Source organism: Saimiri boliviensis, chromosome 1 (assembly GCF_048565385.1).
Source record: "Saimiri boliviensis isolate mSaiBol1 chromosome 1, mSaiBol1.pri, whole genome shotgun sequence".
Lineage (NCBI taxonomy): Eukaryota > Metazoa > Chordata > Mammalia > Primates > Cebidae > Saimiri > Saimiri boliviensis.
Window position 1 is genome coordinate 180,538,594 of NC_133449.1, and position 23,642 is coordinate 180,562,235.

Consider the following 23,642-nt stretch of genomic DNA (forward strand, 5'->3'; position numbering starts at 1 on the left):
ATTACGGTTATTATGGAGAGCAGCATGATTTGTTTCACATAACATTTGCATTTTTTAGCCTTAAAAAATAAGTTATGTATTGTTGAAAAACTAAAAATATTGTCTTATATACTATTCAGTCTTATTTATAAAAATACTTAGGAATTACATAATATAGACTACCTGAGGACAGTGTATGACCCAACAAACTAATTATAGTTCTATTATCCCAAATTTTTATGTGAACATGTCTAGGAAGTTCATGAAGACACACACTTGAAACAGGTCCGTGGAGATATCAAAGGAGTCTGATCAGTCTCTGATAAAATCTTGTACATATATAGTGGAAGACAGAAGAGGAGGGAGGAAGGCAAAAAGCTGTGTACATATGCATATTGTGACTATTAGGATATTAGAGTCTTCCAATAATAAATTATGATGGTAATTTCAAGAATCTCAATTTGGGAAAGTAAATAACTAAAATACGTAGAATCCTTCCAAACAGTCTGAAGTTCTAGTAAACTGTTATTTAACATCTCTTTCCTTCTCCCCAGTCCTAGAAAATACTGTTAAGTAAAAAACATACATTTATTATTTTTTGAAAATAAATCATTTGCCCACTACTTAATCTCTGCGAAATGTAAACACCAACACATTGATATTTGTATTGTAAACTGCAAAATATAAAATTATATGAAAAAACAACATAAAAAGAGAAGAAAGAAAACAACTTGTTTTCAATTTTCCATATGCTGTCTATGAAAAATATATAAACCTCTATATTCAAAATCATTCTGAAGCATAGAATTCTATAAGCACCTTCTCAGATGTAATTATACACTCTTAGATTAACTAGATGTATACAGTTTGATCAGTATCACTAGAATGTTATAAATTACAAAATCCCAAAGCTTTGTTTCTTGGTTAGCAATGTACTGAGCTAGCAGTGTGTAGTGCTAGGTTGCAAGCATTCAAATATTTTAGCACTACTGCACACAATGGCAGTGTTGGAAGCTATTTTCATGATAGCTTCTACAACAGCTGAAACAGATGAATATTTGAAGAAGCCCACATGGCCTGAAAAACTGAGAGGTTCATTAGTTATCTCAATATACAAAGTATTACAGAACCTCTAAGAGAATATCACTAACACAATTATAGGAAAATAAAACATTTTACTTTTGTTTAGTAATTACAGTTTTAATTGCCCCAAAGTAAGTTTATTTTAAAGATCTCAAGAATGCAAATTATGTTTATACATATAAGTGGAAGAAAATCATAGTAAAAAATATTGAAGGTGCTAGATTATAAAAATAAAAAGATTTTTATATTGCTGAAAAACTAAAGATGAATGAGTTATGTGATGTTTGAGGACTCATGGCAGTATGTTTGGTTATCTCTGAATATTACTGCTTTTATGTTTCAGGGATGATAAAAATGATTGCTGGTGCAAAGTTTTATCCAATCAATAAATTACTTAGCACAATATCAGAAGGGTTGCTTGATATACACAGGTTCTTATACTTTTGTGTGTATATACTTAAGACAGACCCAAATTCTGATGCTTCATTTAAGCTTAAAGAAAATATTTGGCATAGTCTGTAAATAAATAACTGCTTTTTCACAGAATTCCCTCTAAGGAATCATTTTCTTATTGATAATAATAGTGATAAAATACTTCTAGTCTTTTTTCTTATTTTTTTCAAAAATAGCCTGGATTCAAACAATCTGTACTTTTTTTCTTTTTTAAAATATTTATTTATTTATTTATTTTGAGACGGAGTTTCGCTCTTGTCACCCAGGCTGGATTGCAATGACATGATCTTGGCTTACTGCAACCTCTGCCTCCTGGGTTCAAGCGATTCTCCTGTCTCAGACATCTGTCACCATGCTCAGCTAATTTTTTGTATTTTTAGTAGTGACAGGGTTTCACCATGTTGGCCAGGTTGGTCTGGAACTCATGACCTCAGGTGATCCACCTGCCTTGGTCTCCCAAAATGTTGGGATTACAGGCATGAGCCACCACACCCAGCCTTCTTTTTTTAAATGAAGGAAATCATGTGAGTAATAAATGACTGCATGCTGATGTCAAACAATCCAGAAATGTCTGCAGAAAAGTTATATTGACCCATCCCTCTCATTGCAGTACTCCCAGCCATCAATTCTACTTCCCTCCCAAGAGGTAACTTCTAACTACAGTTTGGAGTTTCGTGTTTATATTCCATTTTTTTTCCCTTTGAAACAAGGTATGGCTTTGTTGCCCAGATTGCAGTGCAGTGGTGCAGTCTTGGCTCACTGTAACCTCTGCCTCCCTGGCTCAACCAATCCTTCCACCTCAGCCTCCCGAGCAGCTGGGATTACAGGCACCCACCATCACGCCTAGCTAATTTTATGAGTTTGAAAATATATACTTGTGTGTGTGCATGTGTGTATTCACATCTGTATACAAACTGTGTTTTCTTTAAATGTCAAATTGTACTACAAAGTATCAATATTTCTGACATGCCTATCAACTAACAGTCATGTCTTATAGATGTCTTAAGGTTAGAACATACATATCTCCCTCATTTTTTAACAGCTACATTGTAACCATTCTTCTCCTGATGAATATTTTTATTGTTTCTCATTTCTCACCATTACAAACCACACCCTTCCCTAAGCATCTCTGTGTGTGTGTGTGTGTGTGTGTGTGTGTGTGTGTGTGTGTGTGTGAATCTGTGTGCATCTGCATGCACAGGTCCAAGTACCTAAGATAATTTTCTAGAAGTTGAATTATTTCAATTCTGTCCATTTTTCAGATTGATGTGTTTTAAAGATAAAACTCCATATAATTTTATGTTTTCGTCAAATATTTTACCATAAGCAGTCTATAGGTCCTTTATGTTGCTGTTTATTTTCAAATGTAATACACATTCGTATTCTTTAGAGGCAAGCTTTTGATGTTACAATTGAGTACAGTGATAGTTCTGCTTTCCTGTCACAGTATGCAAATTAGAAAATTATGTAAACTATTGATCTGTTATCTTGTGATTACGTTAACCATAATTATTAAATACATGTGAAATTCATCTTTATATTTCTCAAAGGAAAATTAATTTTCAACAGCAATTATTTAGATCTAGAAGTGTATATTAATAAAATTTTAAAGCCTTATGAAGTACATTAAACTACAGACGGACAAATATTTGCTAATCTCCAAATATCAGCTGGAATATTTTATTGATGATGATTATACTGACAAGAAAAAAATACTCAGTTGTTCTCCTAAGTCAATTGTTTTAGACTTGAAAGTATTCACTGGCTATGAGAAATTTTACCATTTATGCTATTATTTGTCCTTAATTTACTTCTGTTTAAAAAGTAAAATTATTCACATTTTTGTTATATTAATGCATATATATGACTCTCAACATTCTTGTAATCAACAACAAATAAAAAATCCCCACCACATTGGTATTAACAAAACAACCATGGATTTAAAAAAGTATAAATGTTAAAACTGATGAAATACTAATATTTTTGTATATATTGAAATTATTCCATCAGTGCTAAGATGAATACAAATGTAACTGGCAGAGAAAATGCAAGTTTCTCATGTTTCATCTAGTATGCTTATTAAATTCAGGTAACACAAATGACTTACCTTACCAGGGTCACACTCAGTTCCATCCATTGGTGGGTCTAGTTTGGTTTTGCATTCTTTCTCACCTTCTACCTTGCACCACAATCCTGTGCAAATAACATGCTGAAAACAAAGGCACAATAACTAATAAGGGGAACATATCACATTTTTAAGTGAAGCCAATAATTTTTAAGAAAGCTATTTTGATAGAACAAAAAAAATATTTGAATAAAAACATGCTTTAGGTACTTAAAATATGAAACCTATAACTGAAATAGTATAGGGCTCATTTGTAATAATGAGAAGATTGATACATACTGATAGAAAAATCAGTTTAATAAAGTTAAATCTTTTAAAACTTCCTTAAATAAAACACATAAGTTTATACAAGATGATGTAGATACAACAGAAAAAAACTTAACACAGAAATCATCCTTTATACTATGGCACATGGACCAGGTTGGAAGAATAAGTGTTTGTGTTTATGTTATAAATTCAGTGTCAAGTGCCCTAAAGTCTATTCCCACCTATGCTCTGCTTTTATGCTTAAATGCCATGGTTAGTACTTTATTTTTTCATTATACAGTCTTGACCCTTGCCATAACATAGTCTTAAAGTGCATGTTTTTGTAAATTGTTATCAGTACTTTTCATTTCAGTATGAAGGATTTTTACATCTTTCTAACGCAGTGAAACTTTTCCAGGGAAATGTCAAAGGGAGTAAAAAAATACTGGGATAAGTTAGCTGAAACATGGCAACAATGAGGAAATGGGAAAGAAAGATGGTCAAAAACCTTAGACACAGCTGTAATTGTGGCCAGCTCAGAGACATAGGTATGAAGAGGCCAACATACACATTAATAAAGACTATTTCTGTAAGGTGGTGGACATTTTTTAGACTCATGGATGTTGTTAACAATTGTGCAGAAATATGAAATCCAAAAAGAACATTTAAAAGTGATTTAAAAAATTAGCCTAGTGTGGTGGTGCATGCCTGTAATCCCAGCTTCTCAGGAGGCTGAGGCATGAGAATCCCTTGAACTCGGGAGGCAGAGGTTGCAGTGAGCCAAGACAGCGCCACTGCACTCCAGCCTGGGTGACAGAGTGAGGCTGTCTGAAAAACTAAAGAAGTGAATTGAGTATTTACTCTGTAGTGAAGATGACCTATCCAGATACTGGGAGAAGAGGGTGGAGGAGAACAGGTCAGTAAAGACAGAACAAGTAGCAGTGGGAAAGGCATAGTTATGAAAAGGTGAGCAGACCAGTGCAGTGTAGAATATGAATATCACGGGAGAGAATAGTAAAGAACAAGGTTGAAAAGACAGAAGAGCCAGGAAAAGACTAGGGACTTTATGTTTGCAGGGAAAAAATAAGCCATTTAGCAGCTCACTGGCAGCAGATTGATAATAGGTTATTTTAGGAAACTTATTCTGGTGTTAGTGTTCAAAACAGACTAAAAATCACAGCAAAATTAAAGTTAACTTATGACACTGTCCATATGTTACACAGTTAAGAGTCAAATATATTTTTCAACTCAGTTGCTGAAACCTCTTAATAGGTCTGTTTAGAAAATAACTTTATAACTTAAAATGCTTGGCACAGGAATCCAGAACAGAGATGCACAACTGAAATATATTTGAATAATACATTTAAATTGTAACACACCTATTTGAAATATATATTCTTTCAACATATTTAATATTTAATTATTCTAATTCTTAATTTGTTGCAAATCCCAAAATATCATTTTCCTATATTTTCCTTTACTTTCTGAACTGTTTGTAAGCTTTTAAAATTCAATAGTCTATGGAGAAAGTGAGATATATTTAATTTACCTTATTTTCTTTGCTGTGACTCTTTTTTCAGCTTCAAAATGTATCATACAAATATATCTTATTATATTTAGGATGCGGTTTAGCTTAACTAGTGTCCTTCTTCTAACTGCCTGTAACATTTGCCAAAAATTCATCTAGAAAATTATTGCGAAGAACGCCTATACATCATATTACTCCTTTGTAATATTTTAAACTCTTGAAAATGGGCAAAGAGGTCAATTGTTTTTCAGTACTTTGTGGACACCTTTAAGAATATTTCTATTCGCAGATGTCTAACCTCAGCATTTTTCATTCTAAAACTTTTCCACCCAGCTAGGAACTTTCTGTCATGGATGTCTGATAATTATGGGGTCAAATGTTGAATTTTCTTTAGAAGAAAATTTCAAATAAGAATTTTCTTTATTTGCATTTAATAAAACTTAGTTATTTCATAACATAACAGTAATTTTTAATTCAAGTTTAACCAATGCATACTGAACTAAAAAAGCAAATCTACACTGTAGTTTTAGAATAATGCTTGCTTGTTGAACACTGTTGGTGGTCTGCTTTCTGCCCTTCCACCATTATCTGCTGCTGTTTGAAACAGCAGGTACTCTAATTGATTTCCACTTGAGACACTCAGAGCGTACAAGCAAACTTGGCAGCTTTTCAAGATAAGCATGGTCATGTAGAATAAAATCTGGTCTCAGAGATGTCTTTTACCCTTTCTGTTCTGCAGGTCTAGGGATCTTATGGTAAATAAATTATAGCCTCGGTCTTAAAAATAACTCAGATTTAGAAGTTCAAACCAAACTGCCACAAGTAAAGCAAGAAAATGTTGAAGAAATGGTATAGATATTTTACACCTTGAAAAGCGGAATACCTCAGATATGTCATATTAGAAGTACATAATAGCAAATGCTTTCTAAAGGCAGAGTGATATATTTCGGGTGTTACATTAGAGCTGAACACTGCTCATGTGTTACACAGACAAGACTCAAATATTTTTTTCTACTTAGTTGCTGAAACCACTTAATAGGTCAGTTAAGAAAATAACTTTAGTGGGGAGGTGGGAAGAGATAGCATGGGGAGAAATGACAGATACAGGTGAGGGGACGGAAGGCAGCAAACCACACTGCCATGTGTGTACCTATGCAACAATCTTGCATGTTCTTCACATGTACCCCAAAACCTAAAATGCAATTTAAAAAAAAGAAAATAACTTAAAATACTTGGCATCGGAATTCACAATAGAGATGCACAATTCAGCATTTTCTAGCAAACTAATAAAAATAATACAATATTCCTTTGTTATGCTTCTATAGTAAAAAGAGATTATTAAAAGAATATAATATGTACTTGGATGTTTATCTCAAATAGGCTTTTTAAATGTTTACATAAATGGACTATGTATTGAAATGGAAGGTTAATTGTCTTGTTCAAATATTATAAAAGTTATCTTCAAAGCTAACCTGTACCCATGCCTTTCTTTATAGCAAATAGTTCCATTAAGACATTCTGAAATTTATGTTAAAATAAAACAATTTTAACTGCATATGCTTTGAAGTAATAATTAATCCTTGGACATATAACTTCTTGCTGTTCCCTGCATTACTCTATAAAATACATTTTCTTAACATTTAAGATAACATTGCAAAGGTAATTCAGATATAAAATAAAATTTTAGAAACATTATTTTCTAATAACAGAACTTTATTATAATTATTAAAATAGCTTGTGTGTGTGTGTATGTGTGTGTAAGAGACAGTACTAAAATGGGAAAAAGATTCAAAAGGAAAATAAATCTGAGCTCTAGTTCTTTATAAAGACTAATAAAATTGAAAATTAAGAAAAAATAGAAGGCAAATAAATACTATTAGGAATAACAAATGAGAGCATAACAGATAACAGTTTAAACAGCAAATAGACATTATAATTAAATCTATGCCCATAAACATGACAATTATATGAAATGGAAAAATTGAAACTTAAAATTTACTAAGCTGAAACCAAGAAGAAATAGAAAATCTGAACAATTCTACAGCTATGGAAGAATTAAACCTGTTAAAAATCTTCCCACAAAGAATACACCTGCTCAAAGACTAACACTCTTTCAAGGAACTTAGATTCTCAACTCACAGAAACTTTCTAGAGAACAGAAAAAGAGAACTACTTCTTCTGAACTTTTATTTTAGGATTAGTGGTACATATGAAGGTTTGTTACATAGGCAAACATGTTTCACAGGGGTTTGTTGTACAGATTATTTCATCACCCATTCAAGACCAGCCTGGCCAACATGGTAAAATCCCATCTTTACTAAAAATACAAAAATTAACTTAGCCTCCTGAGTAGCTGGCACCTGTAATCCCAGCTACTCAGGAGGCTAAGGTAGGACAATCACTTGAACCCGGGAGCTGGAGGGTACAGTGAACTGAGATCTTGCTACTGCACTCCAGCCTGGGCAACAAAGCAAGCCTCTGTCTCAAAAAAAAAAAATGATGATAAAAAAAATTTAAATTTTAAGTTCAGGGGTACATGTGGAGGTTTGTAATATAGGCAAACTTGTGTTATGGGGGTTTGATGTACAGATTATTTCATCACCCAGGCATTAACCCTAGTACTCATTAGTTATTTTTCCTGATCCTCTTCATCCTCCCACCCTCCACCTTCTAATAGGCTCCCATGTGTGTTGTTACCTTTTGTGTCCACAAATTCTCAGCATTTAGCTATCACTTATAAGTCAGAACATGTGGTATTTGGTTTTCTGTTCCTGCATCAGTTTGCTAAGAATAATGGCTCCAGCTCCATCCACATTGCTGCAAAGGACATGATCTCATTCTTTTTATGGCTGCATAGTATTCCATGGTGTATATATTCCACATTTTCTTCATTTAATCTGTCACTGATGAACATTTAGGTTCATTCTATGTCTTTGCTATTGTGAATAGTGCTGCAATAAACATATGCATGCATGCATGTGTCTTTTTAAAAGAATAATTTATATTCCTTTGGGTATACACCCAGTAATGGGATTGCTGGTCAAATGGTATTTCTGTTGTTAGTACTTTGTGGAATTGCTACATTGATTTCCACAGTGTTTGAACTAATTTACACTCCCATCAACAGCATATAAGTGTTCCCTTTTCTCCACAATCTCATCAGCATCTGCTATTTTTTGACATTTTAATAGTACCATTTTGAGTAGTGTGAGATGATATCTTTCTTAATGATCAGCAGCGTTGAGTTTTGTTTCATATGATGGTTAGCTGCATGTATGTCTTTTGAAATGTCTGTTCATGTCCTTTGCCTGTGTTTTACTGGGGTGCCTATTTTTTGCTTGTAAACTTGTTTACATTTGCTATTGATGCTGTATATTAGACCTTTGTTAACTTCATAGTTTGCAAAAATATTCTCCCACTCTGTAGGCTGTCTGTCCATTATGTTGTTAGTTTCTTTTGCTGTGCAGAAGCTCTTTAATTTAATTAGATCTCATTTGGCTTTTATTTTATTTATTTATTTATTTATTTTTATTTTTTAGCTTTGTTGCAATTGTTTTTGGAGTCTTTGTCATGAAATCTTTCCCTTTCCCTATGTCCAGAATGGTATTGCCTAGGTTGTCTTCCAGGGTTTTTATAGTTTTGGATTTTACACATAAGTCTCTAATCCATCTTGAGTTAATTTTTGTATATGGCATAAAAAGGGGTTCAGTTTCAATCTCCCGCATATGGCTATTAAGTTATCCCAGCACCATTTATTGAGTAGGGAAGCATTTTTCCACTGCTTCTTTTGGTCAGGTTTGTCAAAAATTTGATAGTTGTAAGTGTACAGCCTTATTTCTGGGTTTTCTATTCTGTTTCACTGGTGTATGCATCTGTTTTGTGCCAGTAGCATGTTGTTTTTGTTACTGTAGCCCTGGAGTATAGTTTGAAGTCAGGTAACATGATGCCTCCAGCTTTGTTCATTTTGCTTGATTGCCTTCGGCATTTTGGCTTGTTTTTGTTTCTATATGAATTTTAAAATATGTTTTCTAATTCTGTGAAGAATATCAGTGGTAGTTTAATAGGAATAGCATTGAATCTATAAATTGCTTTGGGCAGTATGGCCATTTTAGCAATATTGATTCTTCCTACACATGAGCATGGGATGCTTTTCCATTTATGTCATCTTTGATTACTTTGAGCAGTATTTTCTATTTCTGCATGTAGAGATCCTTCACCTCCCTGGTTGGCTGTATTCCTAGATGTTTTATTTTGTATGCATGGCAATTGTGAAAGTGACTGTGTTCAGCAGGCATACTTTTGAGGGGAACTGAAAAAAATTGGCACAAGGTTAGTTCATCATCTTTGCAGTTTTAACCTGATAGGGGCCCACTGTTGTGTCCTGACATTAGGTGTCAAGTGGGAAAAACATATAATCTCTGTAGACTTATGAAGACAAAAACTGAGGTGGTCAGGGTTGCCATAATCTGAAGAGAGACTCCCCGAGGGAACAGAATCAGAGGAGTTTAAGTCTACCCTGGGCACCTGACCCACACACACACAACACACTATACAAATAGCACAGATAAGAAAAAAATGAATTGATCTAAGATATGAGCTGCTGCCTACAATAGATGAGACAAAGCTTCCTGTTTAAATCTAATTAATGTAATTCCCTGTGAAAACAAAAAACAGTCTTTGAAGTAATATAACAGAATCCAGAGCCTCTACAATAGGGGTCAGCAAACTCTTTCTGTAAATTGTCAAATAGTATGTGTTTCAGGCTTCTTGGCAAGGTGGTCTCTGTTGCAACTATTCAACACTGCCATTGTAGCTTGAGGGCAGCCAGAGAAAATAAATGAAAAAAAATGAGTGTCACTGTGTTCCAGTAAAACTTTAAGCCATAGTTTGCTAATGCTTGCTCTACAATATAACAATATAATTTCCAGTATACAAATAAAATTACTGACATATGTAGAACAGCAAAATGTAACCTTTTCTTTAAAAACCTAAATAAATAATTCAAACCTGAGTTGATACATGTGTTATGATTTTCATAAAATTGGAAACTTTTTGAATGTACCTAGTGAGGTCATGGAAATTGGCTTGTAATAAATGAAAAGATATCTCAGGATAAAAGTTTTTAAAAAGTACACTGAAACATTCACTTTAGATGTAAAAAATATAATATGTAAAATTAAAAATTGACTGAATGGATTTGAGCAGAATGGAAATGATAAAAATTCAGTAAGCTTGAAAATAGTGTAAAGGAAATTACCCAATCTGAAGGAGAGAGGAAAAATATTTAAAAATATGAAAGATATGCAGAAAGCTGTGGGATTATATAAAAAAATTAATGTGTAACTGTATTCTCAGGAGAAGAGACAGAAATGTAGAAGTAGAAAAGTATTTAAAGGAATTATTACATGAAACTTTTTTCCAAATTTGAGAAAAGTTATAGATTTACAAAATCAATAAGTTCAATAATCTCCAATGGGATAAATATAGAGTAAAGCATATGTAGAGACATTACAGTCAAACATCTGAAAACCAAAGGTAAGCAGACTAACTTACACACAAACAAGGAGAAACAACAGATTACTTACAGGGACATGACAATCCAAGGGCTATATACATTTCTCATCATAAACTATGGAGAAGAGAAGACAGAGAAATGTTTCTGAGATGGTAAAGAAAAAGAAAAATCAACCTGTAATTTTATATCTAGTGAAAATATATTTCAAAAATTAAGGTGAAATGAAAATTTTCAAATGAAAGAAAATTAAGAGAATTTGCCACCAGCAACCCAACTAAAAGAAATGGAGAAGGAAAATAAAATCAAAGGAAACTCCTATCTTCAGAAAGTCATGAAGAACAGTGAAAATGATAAATATCTAGCAAAATATAAAATACTGTTTTTACATTCTTAATTTTTAAAATACATGCAATGTGTACAAAGCAAAATGTATACAATTTTATTGTGTGGTCTACAGTGTACACAGATGTTACATATATATAATGATTATAGTACAGAAAAACAGAATGAAGAAGTTTAAATGAACATATGTGGTTACGTATTCCAACAATTCCAAATGAAATAGTATTACATTAACTAAATAGATTGAGAAAAATTGAGGGTTTATATTCTAATCCCTAGAGGTGAGTTTGGCAAACTATGGCCTGGAGACTGGCCAATTGTCTTTAGAATTGAACTTTTATTGGAACACGTCAATGCTCATTCACTTACATATTATCTATGACTGATTTGAGCTAGAGCAGCAGATTTGAGTTGCAACGGAAGGTTTGCTATTGACAAGCCTAACATATTTACTATCTGGCCCTTTAAAAAAAAATGTGTGATCCCAGACATAGATGTAGATCAGGCCTGTTAAAGAGGTAAAGGATTATAGCTAAAAATGTAATAGATAAAGTAGGATCCTAAAGAGAATTCAAATAATAAAAAAGTAAATTAATGGGGATCAGAGGGAAATAAAGAGTTAAAAAATAAATTATAAAATGCTAGACCTAAATCCAAACACATTGTTTAATCAATGATTAAACATTAATGAACGAACTACCTCAATTAAAAGGTCGTAATTATTATGATAGATAAATATCAAGACTTAACTACAGCTTACTACAAGAGACTCACTTGAAATAGTGTACTCACTTGAAATAGTACACCGATACATTTAAACTAAATGAAAGCATAAAGTTATACCATGCAAAAAATAAGTACACAAGATCAGATTAATATCAGACATAATAAACTTCAATATAAAGAGTGCTATCAGTGATAAAGAAGACTTTCATAATGAAAAGAAATGCAATAAGAAGACATGCATCAGGAAGACATAACAATAATAACTGTATTAGGGTCTAGCAATAAAGCCTTATGAGATATGAATGAAAATCTGACATAACTGAAGGGAGTAAGTAGATAATGGCACAATCATAGTAAGATATTTAAATTCCCCACTTCAGCACTTATTAGAACATCTAAACACATACTCAATGAAATATGATTTGTATAACTATATTAATAATCTTGACCTAATTAATATTTATGAAACACTAACAACTGTGGAAATGCATTCTGTCAAATGCATATAGTACATTCACCTGGATAGATTATAAGGGAGTCTCAATAAATTTAAAGAGATCATGCGGAGTATATTTTTGGATCTTGAAGTGGAAAGTTTATATAACAGGTGAATGCTTAAGCATTAAAAAAAACAACTAAAATTTTCTGAGAGTGATTTTATTATATTTCCAGAAGCGGTATGTGAATTCTGATTGCTCTGTATTATCAGCAACAATTTTGTATTTTCAATTCTTTAAACTTCAGACATTGCAGCATGTATGCATATGTAGGTCTTTATGGTTTTAATTTGCATTTCTTTTTTTAAAGTCTTTTTTTAAATTGCATTTTAGGTTTTGGGATACATGTGAAGAACATGCAAGATTGTGGCATAGGTACACACATGGCAGTGTGATTTGCTGCCTTCCTCCCCTTCACCTATATCTGGCATTTCTCCCCATGCTATCTCTCCGCAACTCCCCATCTCCCACTGTCCCTCCCATATTTCCCCCCAACAGACCCCAGTGTGTGATGCTCCCCTCCCTATATCCATGTGTTCTCATTGTTCAACACTCACCTATGAGTGAGAACATGCAGTGTTTGATTTTCTGTTCTTGTGTCAGTTTGCTGAGAATGATGGTTTCCAGGTTCATCCATGTCCCTACAAAGGACATCAAATCATCATTTTTGATGGCTGCATAATATTCCATGGTGTATATGTGCCACATTTTCCCTGTCCAGTCTATCATCGATGGGCATTTGTGTTGGTTCCAGGTCTTTGCTATTGTAAACAGTGCTGCAATGAACATTCGTGTGCATGTGTCCTTATAGTAGAATGATTTATAATCCTTTGGATATATACCCAGTAATGGGATTGCTGGGTCAAATGGAATTTCTATTACTAGGTCCTTGAGGAATCACCACACTGTCTTTCACAATGGTTGAACTAATTTACCCTCCCACCAACAGTGTAAAAGTGTTCCTATTTCTCCACATCCTCTCCAGCATCTGTTGTCTCCAGATTTTTTAATGATTGCCATTCTAACTGGCGTGAGATGGTATCTCAATGTAGTTTCAATTTGCATTTCTCTAATGACCAGTGATGATGAGCATTTTTTCATATGTTTGTTGGCCTCATGTACGTCTTCTTTTGTAAAGTGTCTGTTCATATCCTTTGCCCACTTTTGAATGGGTTTGTTTGTTTTTTTTTTCTTGTAAATCTGTTTTAGTTCTTTGTAAATTCTGGATATCAGCTCTTTGTCGGATGGGTAGACTGCAAAAATTTTTTCCCATTCTGTTTGTTGCTGATTCACTCTAATGACTGTTTCTTTTGTTGTGCAGAAGCTGTGGAGTTTGATTAGGTCTCATTTGTCTATTTTGGCTTTTGTTGTCAATGCTTTTGGTATTTTGGTCATGAAGTCCTTGCCTACGCCTATGTCCTGAATGGTTTTGCTTAGATTTTCTTCTAGGATTTTTATGGTGCTAGGTCTTATGTTTAAGTCTTTAATCCTTCTGGAGTTAATTTTAGTGTAAGGTGTCAGGAAGGGGTCCAGTTTCTGCTTTCTGCACATGGCTAGCCAGTTTTCCCAACATCATTTATTAAACAGGGAATCCTTTCCCCATTGCTTGTTTTTGTCAGGTTTGTCAAAGATCGGATGGTTGTAGATATGTTATGTTGCCTCCAAGGCCTCAGTTCTGTTCCATTGGTCTATATCTCTGTTTTGACACCAGTACCATGCTGTTTTGATTACGGTAGCCTTGTAGTATAATTTGAAGTCCAGTAGTATGATGCCTCCTGCTTTGTTCTTTTTGCTTAGAATAGACTTGGCTATGCGGGCTCTCTTTTGGTTCCATATGAAGTTTAAGGTGTTCTTTTCCAGTTCTGTGAAGAAGGTCATTGGTAACTTGATGGGGATAGCATTGAATCTATAGATTACTTTGGGCAGTATGGCCATTTTCAGGATGCTGATTCTTCCTAACTGTGAACTTGGAATGTTTCTCCATCTGTTTGTGTACTCTCTTATTTCATTGAGCGGTGGCTTGTAGTTCTCCTTGAAGAGGTCCTTTACATTCCTTGTTAGTTGTATTCCTAGGTATTTTATTCTCTTTATGGCAATTGTGAATGGCAGTTCGTTCTTGATTTGGCTCTCTTGAAGTCTGTTATTGGTATATAGGAATGCTTGTGATTTTTGCAAATTGATTTTGTATCCTGAGACTTTGCTGAAGTTGCTCATCAGTTTCAGGAGATTTTGGGCTGAGACGATGGGGTCTTCTAGATATACAATCATGTTGTCTGCAAATAGAGACAATTTGACTTCCTCCTTTCCTATTTGAATACCCTTTATTTCTTTTTCTTGCCTGATTGCTCTGGCTAGAACTTCCAGTACTATATTAAATAGGAGTGATGAGAGATGGTATCCCTGACTAATGCTAGATTTCAAAGGGAATGCTTCCAGTTTTTGCCCATTCAGTATGATATTGGCTGTTGGTTTGTTGTAAATAGCTTTTATTATTTTGAGATACATTCCACCAATACCTAGTTTCCTGGGTTTTTAGCATAAAGGGCTGTTGAATTTTGTCAAAGGTCTTCTCTGCATCGGTTGAGATAATCATGTAGTTTTTGTATTTGGTTCTGTTTATGTGGTGAATTATTTTTATAGACTTGCACATGTTGAAGCAGCCTTGCATCCCCGGGATGAATCCTACTTGGTCATGGTGGATAAGCTTTTTGATGTGCTGTTACAATCAGCTTTCCAGTATTTTATTGAAGATTTTTGCATCTATGTTCATCATGGATATTGGCCTGAAGTTTTCTTTTCCTGCTGAGTCTCTGTCAGGTTTTGGTATCAGGATGATGTTGGTCTTACACAGGCGTCCCCAAACTACGGCCTGTGGGCCGCATGCAGCTTCCTGAGGCCATTTATACAGTCCCCTCCTGCACTTCAGGAAAGGGCACCTCTTTCATTGGTGGTCAGTGAGAGGAGCACAGTATGTGGCAGCCCTCCAACGGTCTGAGGGACAGTGAACTGGCTCCCTCTGTAAAAAGTTTGGGGATGCCTGGTCTTATAAAATGATTTGGGAAGGATTCCCTCTTTTTTGATTATTTGGAATAGTTTCCGAAGGAATGGTACCAGCTCCTCCTTGTATGTCTCGTAGAATTCGGCTGTGAACTCATCTGGACCTGGGCTTTTTTTTTGGGTGTTAGGCTCTTAATTGCTGCCTCAGCTTCAGACCTTGTTATTAGTCTATTCAGGGTTTCGACTTCTTCCTGATTTAGGCTTGGGAGGATGCAAGTGTTCATAAATTTATCTATTTCTTTCAAGTTTACTAGTTTATGTGCATAGAGTTGTTTGTAATAATCTCTGATGATGGTTTGAATTTCTGTGGAATTTGTGGTGATATCACCTTTATTGTTTTTTATTGCATCTATTTGATTATTTTCCCTTTTCTTTTTTATCAATCTGGCTAGTGGTCTATTTTGTTGATCTTTTTGAAAAACCAGCTCCTGGATTTATTGATTTTTTTGAAGGGTTTTTTGTGTCTCTATCTCCTTCAGTTCTGCTCTGATCTTAGCTATTTCTTGTCTTCTACTAGGTTTTGAGTTTTTTTTTTTTTTTTTTTTTTTTTTTGATCTTGCTCCTCTAGCTCTTTCAATTTTGATGATAGGGTGTCAATTTTAGATGTCTCCATACTTCTCATGTGGGCATTTATTGCTATATGTTTTCCTCTAGACACTGCTTTAAATGTGTCCCAGAGATTCTGGTATGTTGTGTGAGCCTAGTTCTCGTTGGTTTCAAAGAATATCTTTATTTCTGCCTTCATTTCATTGTTTATCCAGTCAACATTTGAGAGCCAGTTGTTCAGTTTCAATGAAGCTGTGCGGTTCTGAGTTAGTTTCTGCATTCTGAGTTCTAACTTGATTGCACTGTGGCCTGAGAGACTGTTTGTTATGATTTCCATTCTTTTGCATTTGCTGAGGAGTGATTTACTTCCAATTATGTGGTCAATTTTAGAGTAGGTGCAATGTGGTGCTAAGAAGAATGTATATTCTGTGGATTTGGGGTGAAGAGTTCTGTAAATGTCTATTAGGTTTGCTTGATCCAGGTCTGAGTTCAAGTCCTGGATATCCTTGTTAATTTTCTGTCTGCTTGATCTGTCTAATATTGACAATGGGGTGTTAAAGTCTCCAACTATTATTGTGTGGGAGTCTAGGTCTCTTTGTAAGTCATTAAGAACTTGCCTTATGTATCTGGGTGCTGCTGTATTGGGTGCGTATATATTTAGGATCGTTAGCTCTTCTTGTTGCATTGATCCTTTTAACATTATGTAATGTCCTTCTTTGTCTCTTTTGATCTTTGTTGCTTTAAAGTCTATTTTATCAGAGATGAGAATTGCAACTCCTGCTTTTTTTTGCTCTCCATTTGCTTGGTAAATCTTCCTCCATCACGTTATTTTGAGCCTTTGTGTATCCTTGCATGTGACATGGGTTTCCTGGATACAGCACACCGATAGATTTTGGCTTTTTATCCAATTTGCCAGTCTGTGTCTTTTGATTGGGGCATTTAGCCCATTTACATTTATGGTTAATATTGTTATGTTATTACAATTTGATACTGCCATTTTGATGCTAGCTGGCTGTTTTGCCCATTAGTTGATGCAGTTTCTTCATTGTGCTGATGCTCTTTACCATTTGGTATGGTTTTGGAGTGGCTGGTACTAGTTGTTCCTTTCTATTTTTAGTGCCTCTTTCAGGAGCTCTTGTAAAGCAGGCCTGGTGTTGATGAAATTTCTGAGTACTTGCTTGTTCACAAAGGATTTTATTTTTCCTTCACTTAAGAAGCTTAGTTTGGCTGGATATGAAATTCTGGATTGCAAGTTCTTTTCTTTAAGGATGTTGTATATTGGCTCCCACTCTCTTCTGGCCTGTAGGGTTTCTGCTGAGAGATCTACTGTGAGTCTAATGGGCTTCCCTTTGTGGGTAACCCGACCTTTCTCTCTGGCTTCCCTTAGCATTTTCTTTTCCATTTCAACCCTGGTGAATCTGACGATTATGTGCCTTGTGGTTGCTCTTCTTGAGGAATATCTTTGTAGGGTTCTCTGTATTTCCTGGACTTGCATATTGGCCTGCCTTGCTAGGTTGGGGAAGTTTTCCTGGATTATATCCTGAGGAGTATTTTTCAGCTTGGATTCATTCTCTCCGTCACATTCAGGTACACCTATCAAATGTAGATTAGGTCTTTTCACCATAGTCTCCTATTTCTTGGAGACTTTGTTCATTCCTTTTTACCCTTTTTTCTCTAATCTTGCCCTCTCATTTTATTTCATCGAGTTGATCTTCAACCTCTGATATCCTTTCTTCTGCTTGGTCAGTTGGGCTGTTGAAACTTGTGCATGCTTCACGAAGTTCTCATGTCGTGTTTTTCAGCTCCATCAATTCACTTATATTCCTCTCTAAGTTGTCTGTTCTTATTAGCATTTCATCAAATCTTTTTTCAAGTTTCTTCATTTCTTTGCATTGGTTTAGAACATGTTCTTTTAGCTCACAGAAGTTTCTTATTACCCACCTTTTGAAGCCTGATTCTGTCAATTCATCACACTCGTTCTCCATCCAGCCTTGTTCCCTTGCTGGTGAGGAGTTGTGATCCCTTGTAGGAGGAGACCTGTTCTGGTTTCGGGTGCTTTCATCCTTTTTGCACTGGTTTCTTCCCATCTTTGTGGATTTAGCTACCTGTTGTCTTCGAAGTTGACTTTCAGATTGGGTCTCTGAGTGGACGTCCAGTTTGTTGATGATGAAGTTATTTCCTTCCGTTTTTTAGTTTTCCTTCTAACAGTCTGGCCCCTCTGCTGTAGAACTGCTGAGGTCCACTGCAGGCCCTGCTTGCCTGGGGATCACCTGCAGCGGCTACAGAACAGTAAGGGTTGCTACTAGTTTCTTCTTCTGCTATCTTTGTCCCAGAAGGATACCTGCCAAATGTCAGTCTGAGCTCTCCTTTATGAGGTGACTCTTTGGATATATGGGGGTCTGGGAGCTGCTTGAGGAGACAGTTTGTCCTTTATAGGAGCTCAAGTGAGCTATCATCTCCGTTCTTCATTTAGAGCTGCTGGGCAGGTATGTTTAAGTCTGCTGCAGCAGAACTCATAAACCCCCCTTTTTTCCCCAGGTGCTCTGTTCTGGGTAGTTTGGGCTTTATTTATGAGTTTCCATTGTGCTACTGCCTTTTTATCAGGGCTGCCCTGCCCAGTGAGGAGGCAGCCTTGTCACTGTCTGCCTGCAGAGGCTTTGCTGAGCTTCTGTGGGCTCCGCCCAGCTGCCATGTGAACTTCCCTGCGGTCCTGTTTATACGGGTTTAGTTAGAACTGCCTCGGCAAAGCCAGCCTACCTCTGTAATAGCGGACTCTTTCTGTAGTGGCAGGTTGCCTTGGCAATGGCAGGGTGCCTCAGCAATGGTGGACTACCTCTGTAATGGTGGACACCCCTCCCTCACAGAGCTGGACCTTCCCAGGTTCAGCTATGCTTGCTGTGAAACTCTCAAACCAGAGCATTTCCAATTCTTTTTTTGTGTGTGTGGGTGGGAGCAGCCGAGCATGATCACCTGGCTCCCTGCCTCAGAGCCTTTTTTTTTTCAGTTGAACGGTTGACTCTCTCCCAGGTGTTCCAGTCACCTGTTGAAAAGGCACCAGGATCTGTGTGATTTCCTGTGCAGTGATCCACTTCGTTGGCTGAAACAGCGGCCCTGGTATTTGCAGCATTTTTTTGTCCGGGAATCTCTTGGCCTGGCTCCCTGTTTCAGTCCCCTTTTTAATCAGATGAATGGGTGACTCTGCCTTCCTGGAACTCCAATCCCAGCTAAAATGGTGCCTGGAGCTGTGTATTTTGTACAGAGAACTGCTGCCCCGGGGTGCTGGCAAAGCAGCCGTGCTGGCCAAACCAGCCACACTGGTGACCTGTGGGGCTCCTCCACCTGGGAATACCCTGGTCTGTGGGCATTAAAAATCCATCTGGAAATGTGGCATCCACTCACCCTCTGTGCTTTCACTGGGAGCTGCAATCCTGAGCTGCTCCTAATTGGCCATCTTGGATCCTCTCTAATTTGCATTTCTTGATACAATATTAATGATGTTAAGCATATTTTAAGGAGTTTGTTAGCTGTCTACATATCTTCATTTCTGATTGCTGAAATGTTTTGCTCATTTTATTGTATTGCTTGGTCTTTCATTACTATTACAGAGATTTATATATTTTGGACAACAATCCTTTGTCAGCTATACCTATTATAAATATTTTCTCCCATTATGTGGCCTATCTTTTCTTTGTCTTAACAAAGTTTTCCTAAGATAAAATTATTTTGATAAATTTCAAACAATAATTTTCTGTTCTGTTTTTCTCTTATGGTTCATGCTCCTGGTGTCCTATTAAAAATATTTCCTCTATATTTTTCCTTGAAGTTTTATAGTTTTGTAGATTCCACATTTAGGTCTATAATATATTTAGGGTTAATTTTATTTTATTATATAATTTTTAAAAGATAAATATCCAGTTGTTCCAGCAGAATTTGTTGAAAAGCTTTCCTTTATCTATTAAACTGCCTTGTCAGTTTTGTTGAAATCAATTGTACACATTGTGAGAGTCTATAATTGAACTCTCTATAATGTTCCACTGAGGAGTTAAGTCTCTCCTTTCATCAACACCACATTGTCTTCATTACCATAGCTTTATAAGTGTTAAATTTGCAGTTTATGTCCTCCAACTATTTCATGTTAAGTCTTTTTAAATCCAAATTGTTGTTGCCTCTGGAATTTTGCAATGCCAAATTACAGAGACTAGGCCTTCTACAGTTCTTCATAACATTAGGTTGGTGCAAACATAATTGCGGTTTTTGCCATTACTTTATTTCAGTTCCAGTCTGTGCATTGGCTTCAAGGAGAGGTTTGAGAGAGTCCTACAAACTTGGATGAATCAAGTAGATAAAAGAAAAGCATAAAACTGGAACTTTCCATGTCAATATTTAAAGTGATCACATGATTCAGTCATACTATAAACTTTTCTATCCATTTAATGCATATGCAATTCATAGTGTGCCTAGTCCATAAAGGTAGGATCTTAAGTTTCCTGGAGGTCTTCAATTTTATCACACTTCCTTCTTTGTCAAAAAAAGGGTAACTCCCACGGGGCCACTTCTTATTGTTTCTAGGGAAAAATCCTTCCACACCTCTGTATTTTTAGCCAAGCTAAGTAATTTCAGAAAGCTATTACAATGACTTGATGCAGTTGGAGTTGACTCAGCCACAAGATGCCAGATGGCCTGAAGGTACCAGACACCAATTGCTTAGGACTCAGGAACAAGGCCATCCAAGAAGTCAGCCATTAATTCTGCAGATTAATGCAGAAGAGTGACCTATTATTGCCTGTGATCAAGATGTTTCACCAGAATATCTACATCTGTGCCTTCAAACATTTTGCAGATATAAGTTGTTATCCTAAGGGTAAATTTATATCATTAATTAGATCAGCATTATGCAATAATGCTGATCGCCTAGTGTTTGTGTTTATATATCTATTCATAAGTATGGAAGAGAAACATCTAATTTAGATGCTATGGCCTAACTGCCTTTGTCAAATTCAAAGTTACCTTGTTTTTAAGATTCTACCTGAATCATACATGTTAAAGGTTGCTGTGAACCCCCACATTACAAAGCTTGATGTTTATTTGTAATTGATTAGAAATGAGGTGGTCATAAGGATGCTTGATTGAATCATGGATAAGCTGTGAGAAACAAGTTACCTGCCCCATAGAATAGGTAGACTTTCATGTAGTCATTGCATGAATATTTTAAAAAGTTATTTTTATCCTGATATATTTTTGAGACTCAAGTGTTTACATGAGTGAAAAATTTAGAATCATTACTCATTACTGAATTGATTCACTTATTCATTGACCAAATATTTATTGAGCACTTATTTGGGTTCTAGAGATACATGAAAAAAGGGCTCTCTGCTAATGTTAAGGAGCTTACCACATAGGAGAGGTGTATTGTATAGCACTTAGGTAACAAATTAGCAGGTATGCTGACTCCACATAGATCCAATTGATGGTGTATATGTGTGTGGCAGAACTACAGTCATGCTTTGCTTAATGATGGATATACATTTTGAGAAATGTGTCATTAGGCAATGTAGTCATTGTGTGAACATTGTAGAGTGTACTTACATAAGCCTAGATGATATAACCTACTACCTACCTAGGCTATATGGTGTATCCTATTGTTTTTAAGCTACAAACCTGTAGAGCATGTTACCATACTATATATTGCAGGCAACTGTAAAACAATCCTAAGCATTTCTGCATCTATACATGAAAAAGGTACAGTAAATAATAAGTCTTATAATCTTATCAGAACATTGTTGTTTATGTGGTCCAGTGACTGAAATGCCATTACATAGTGCACAAGCATTTTCAGGCTTGTACAGTTATAACTATTTTCTCTTATATTTTTAAGTTATGACTCCCAAACACATTATATATTCAGGCATTTACATACAGCTTCAAATAATGATGTATCAAACCCTTTGTGATAAAAATATCAATCATCTCATCTCAGGTTTCATTTTGCTCCACTTTGGCTTTTTCTTTTTTATTTTTTTACTTTAATTTTATCAGGGATAATTTACAGATTTGTTACATAGGTAAACTCATGTCACAGGGGTCTGTTGTACAGATGGTTTCATCACCCACCTACTAAGCCTAGTACTCAATAGCTATTTTTCTGAATCTCTCCCTCCTGCCACCCTCCAGCCTTCAGTAGGCCCCAGTGTCTATTTTTCCCTTCTTTGTGTTCATGAGTTCTTATTATTTAGCTACCACTTAAAAGTGAGAACACACGGTATTTGATATTTTGTTCTTGTGTTAGTTTGCTAAGGATAATGGCCTCCACCTCCATCCATGTTCCTGCAAAAGACATGATCTTGTTTTTTTAAATTATTTTTATTTTTTTATTGCTGCATAGTATTCTATAGTATATATGTACCACATTTTCTTTATCCAACCTGTCACTCCTGGGCATTTAGATTAATTCTATCTTTGCTATTGTGAACAGTGCTGCAGTGAACATTCACATGCATGTGTCTTTACAGTACAATGATTTTCATTTCTTTGGGTATATACCCAGTAATGGGATTGCTGGGTTGAATGGTAGTTAGGAATAGTTATGTTTTTAACTCCTGGAGGAATTGCCACACTGCTTTCCACAATGGTTGAACTAATATACATTCCCATAAACAGTGTATTAAGTTTTACCTTTAATCTGCAACCTCACCAGCATCTGTTATTTTTTGACTTTTTATAATAGCCATTCTGACTGGTGTGAGGTGGTATCTAATTGTGGTTTTGATGTGTATTTCTCTAATGATCAGTGTTACTGACCTTTTTAAGATATACTGGTTGGCTGTACGTATGTCTTCTTTTGAAAAGTGTTCATGTTCATTGCCCACTTTTTTTTTTTTTTTTTTGTTAGACAGAGTTTCGCTCTTGTTACCCAGGCTGGAGTGCAATGGAGCGATCTCGGCTCACCGCAACCTCCGCCTCCCGGGTTCAGGCAATTCTCCTGCCTCAACCTCCTGAGTAGCTGGGATTACAGGCACGCGCCACCATGCCCAGCTAATGTTTTTTTGTATTTTTAGTAGAGACGGGGTTTCACCATGTTGATCAGGATGGTCTCGATCTCTTGACCTCGTGATCCACCCGCCTCAGCCTCCCAAAGTGCTGGGATTACAGGCTTGAGCCACCGCGCCCGGCTCATTGTCCACTTTTTAATGGGGTTGGTTTTTCCTTGTAAATTAAATTCCTTATAGATACTATATATCAGCCCTTTGTCAGATGCACAGTTTGCAAATATTTTCTCCTATTCTGTAGGTTGTCTATTTGCTCTGTTGATAGTTTCTTTTGCTGTGCAGAGTTCTTAAGTTTAATTAGATCCCATTTGTCAATGTTTGTTACAATTGCTTATGGGATCTTTGCCATGAAATCTTTGCCCATTCCTATGTCCAGAACAGTATTGCCTAGGTTTTTTCCGGTTTGGGGTTTTACATTTAAGTCTTCAGCTTTCAGCATAGCTGATCAATCTCTCTTTGAAAAATGTCCTCCTTACATTGCCTCCAGGATCTTAATTTG

General features: G+C 35.7%; 1 protein-coding gene across 1 annotated transcript in view; it reads right to left on the minus strand.

Annotated features, from left to right (window-relative positions):
• ADAMTS19 (ADAM metallopeptidase with thrombospondin type 1 motif 19) overlaps positions 1-23,642 on the minus strand; it is a 269,818-nt gene that overhangs the window by 98,691 nt on the left and 147,485 nt on the right. The window contains exon 11 of the mRNA XM_039468879.2: positions 3,623-3,724. Coding sequence (XP_039324813.1) covers positions 3,623-3,724 — 102 coding nt within the window. The remainder of the gene's footprint in view (positions 1-3,622; positions 3,725-23,642) is intronic.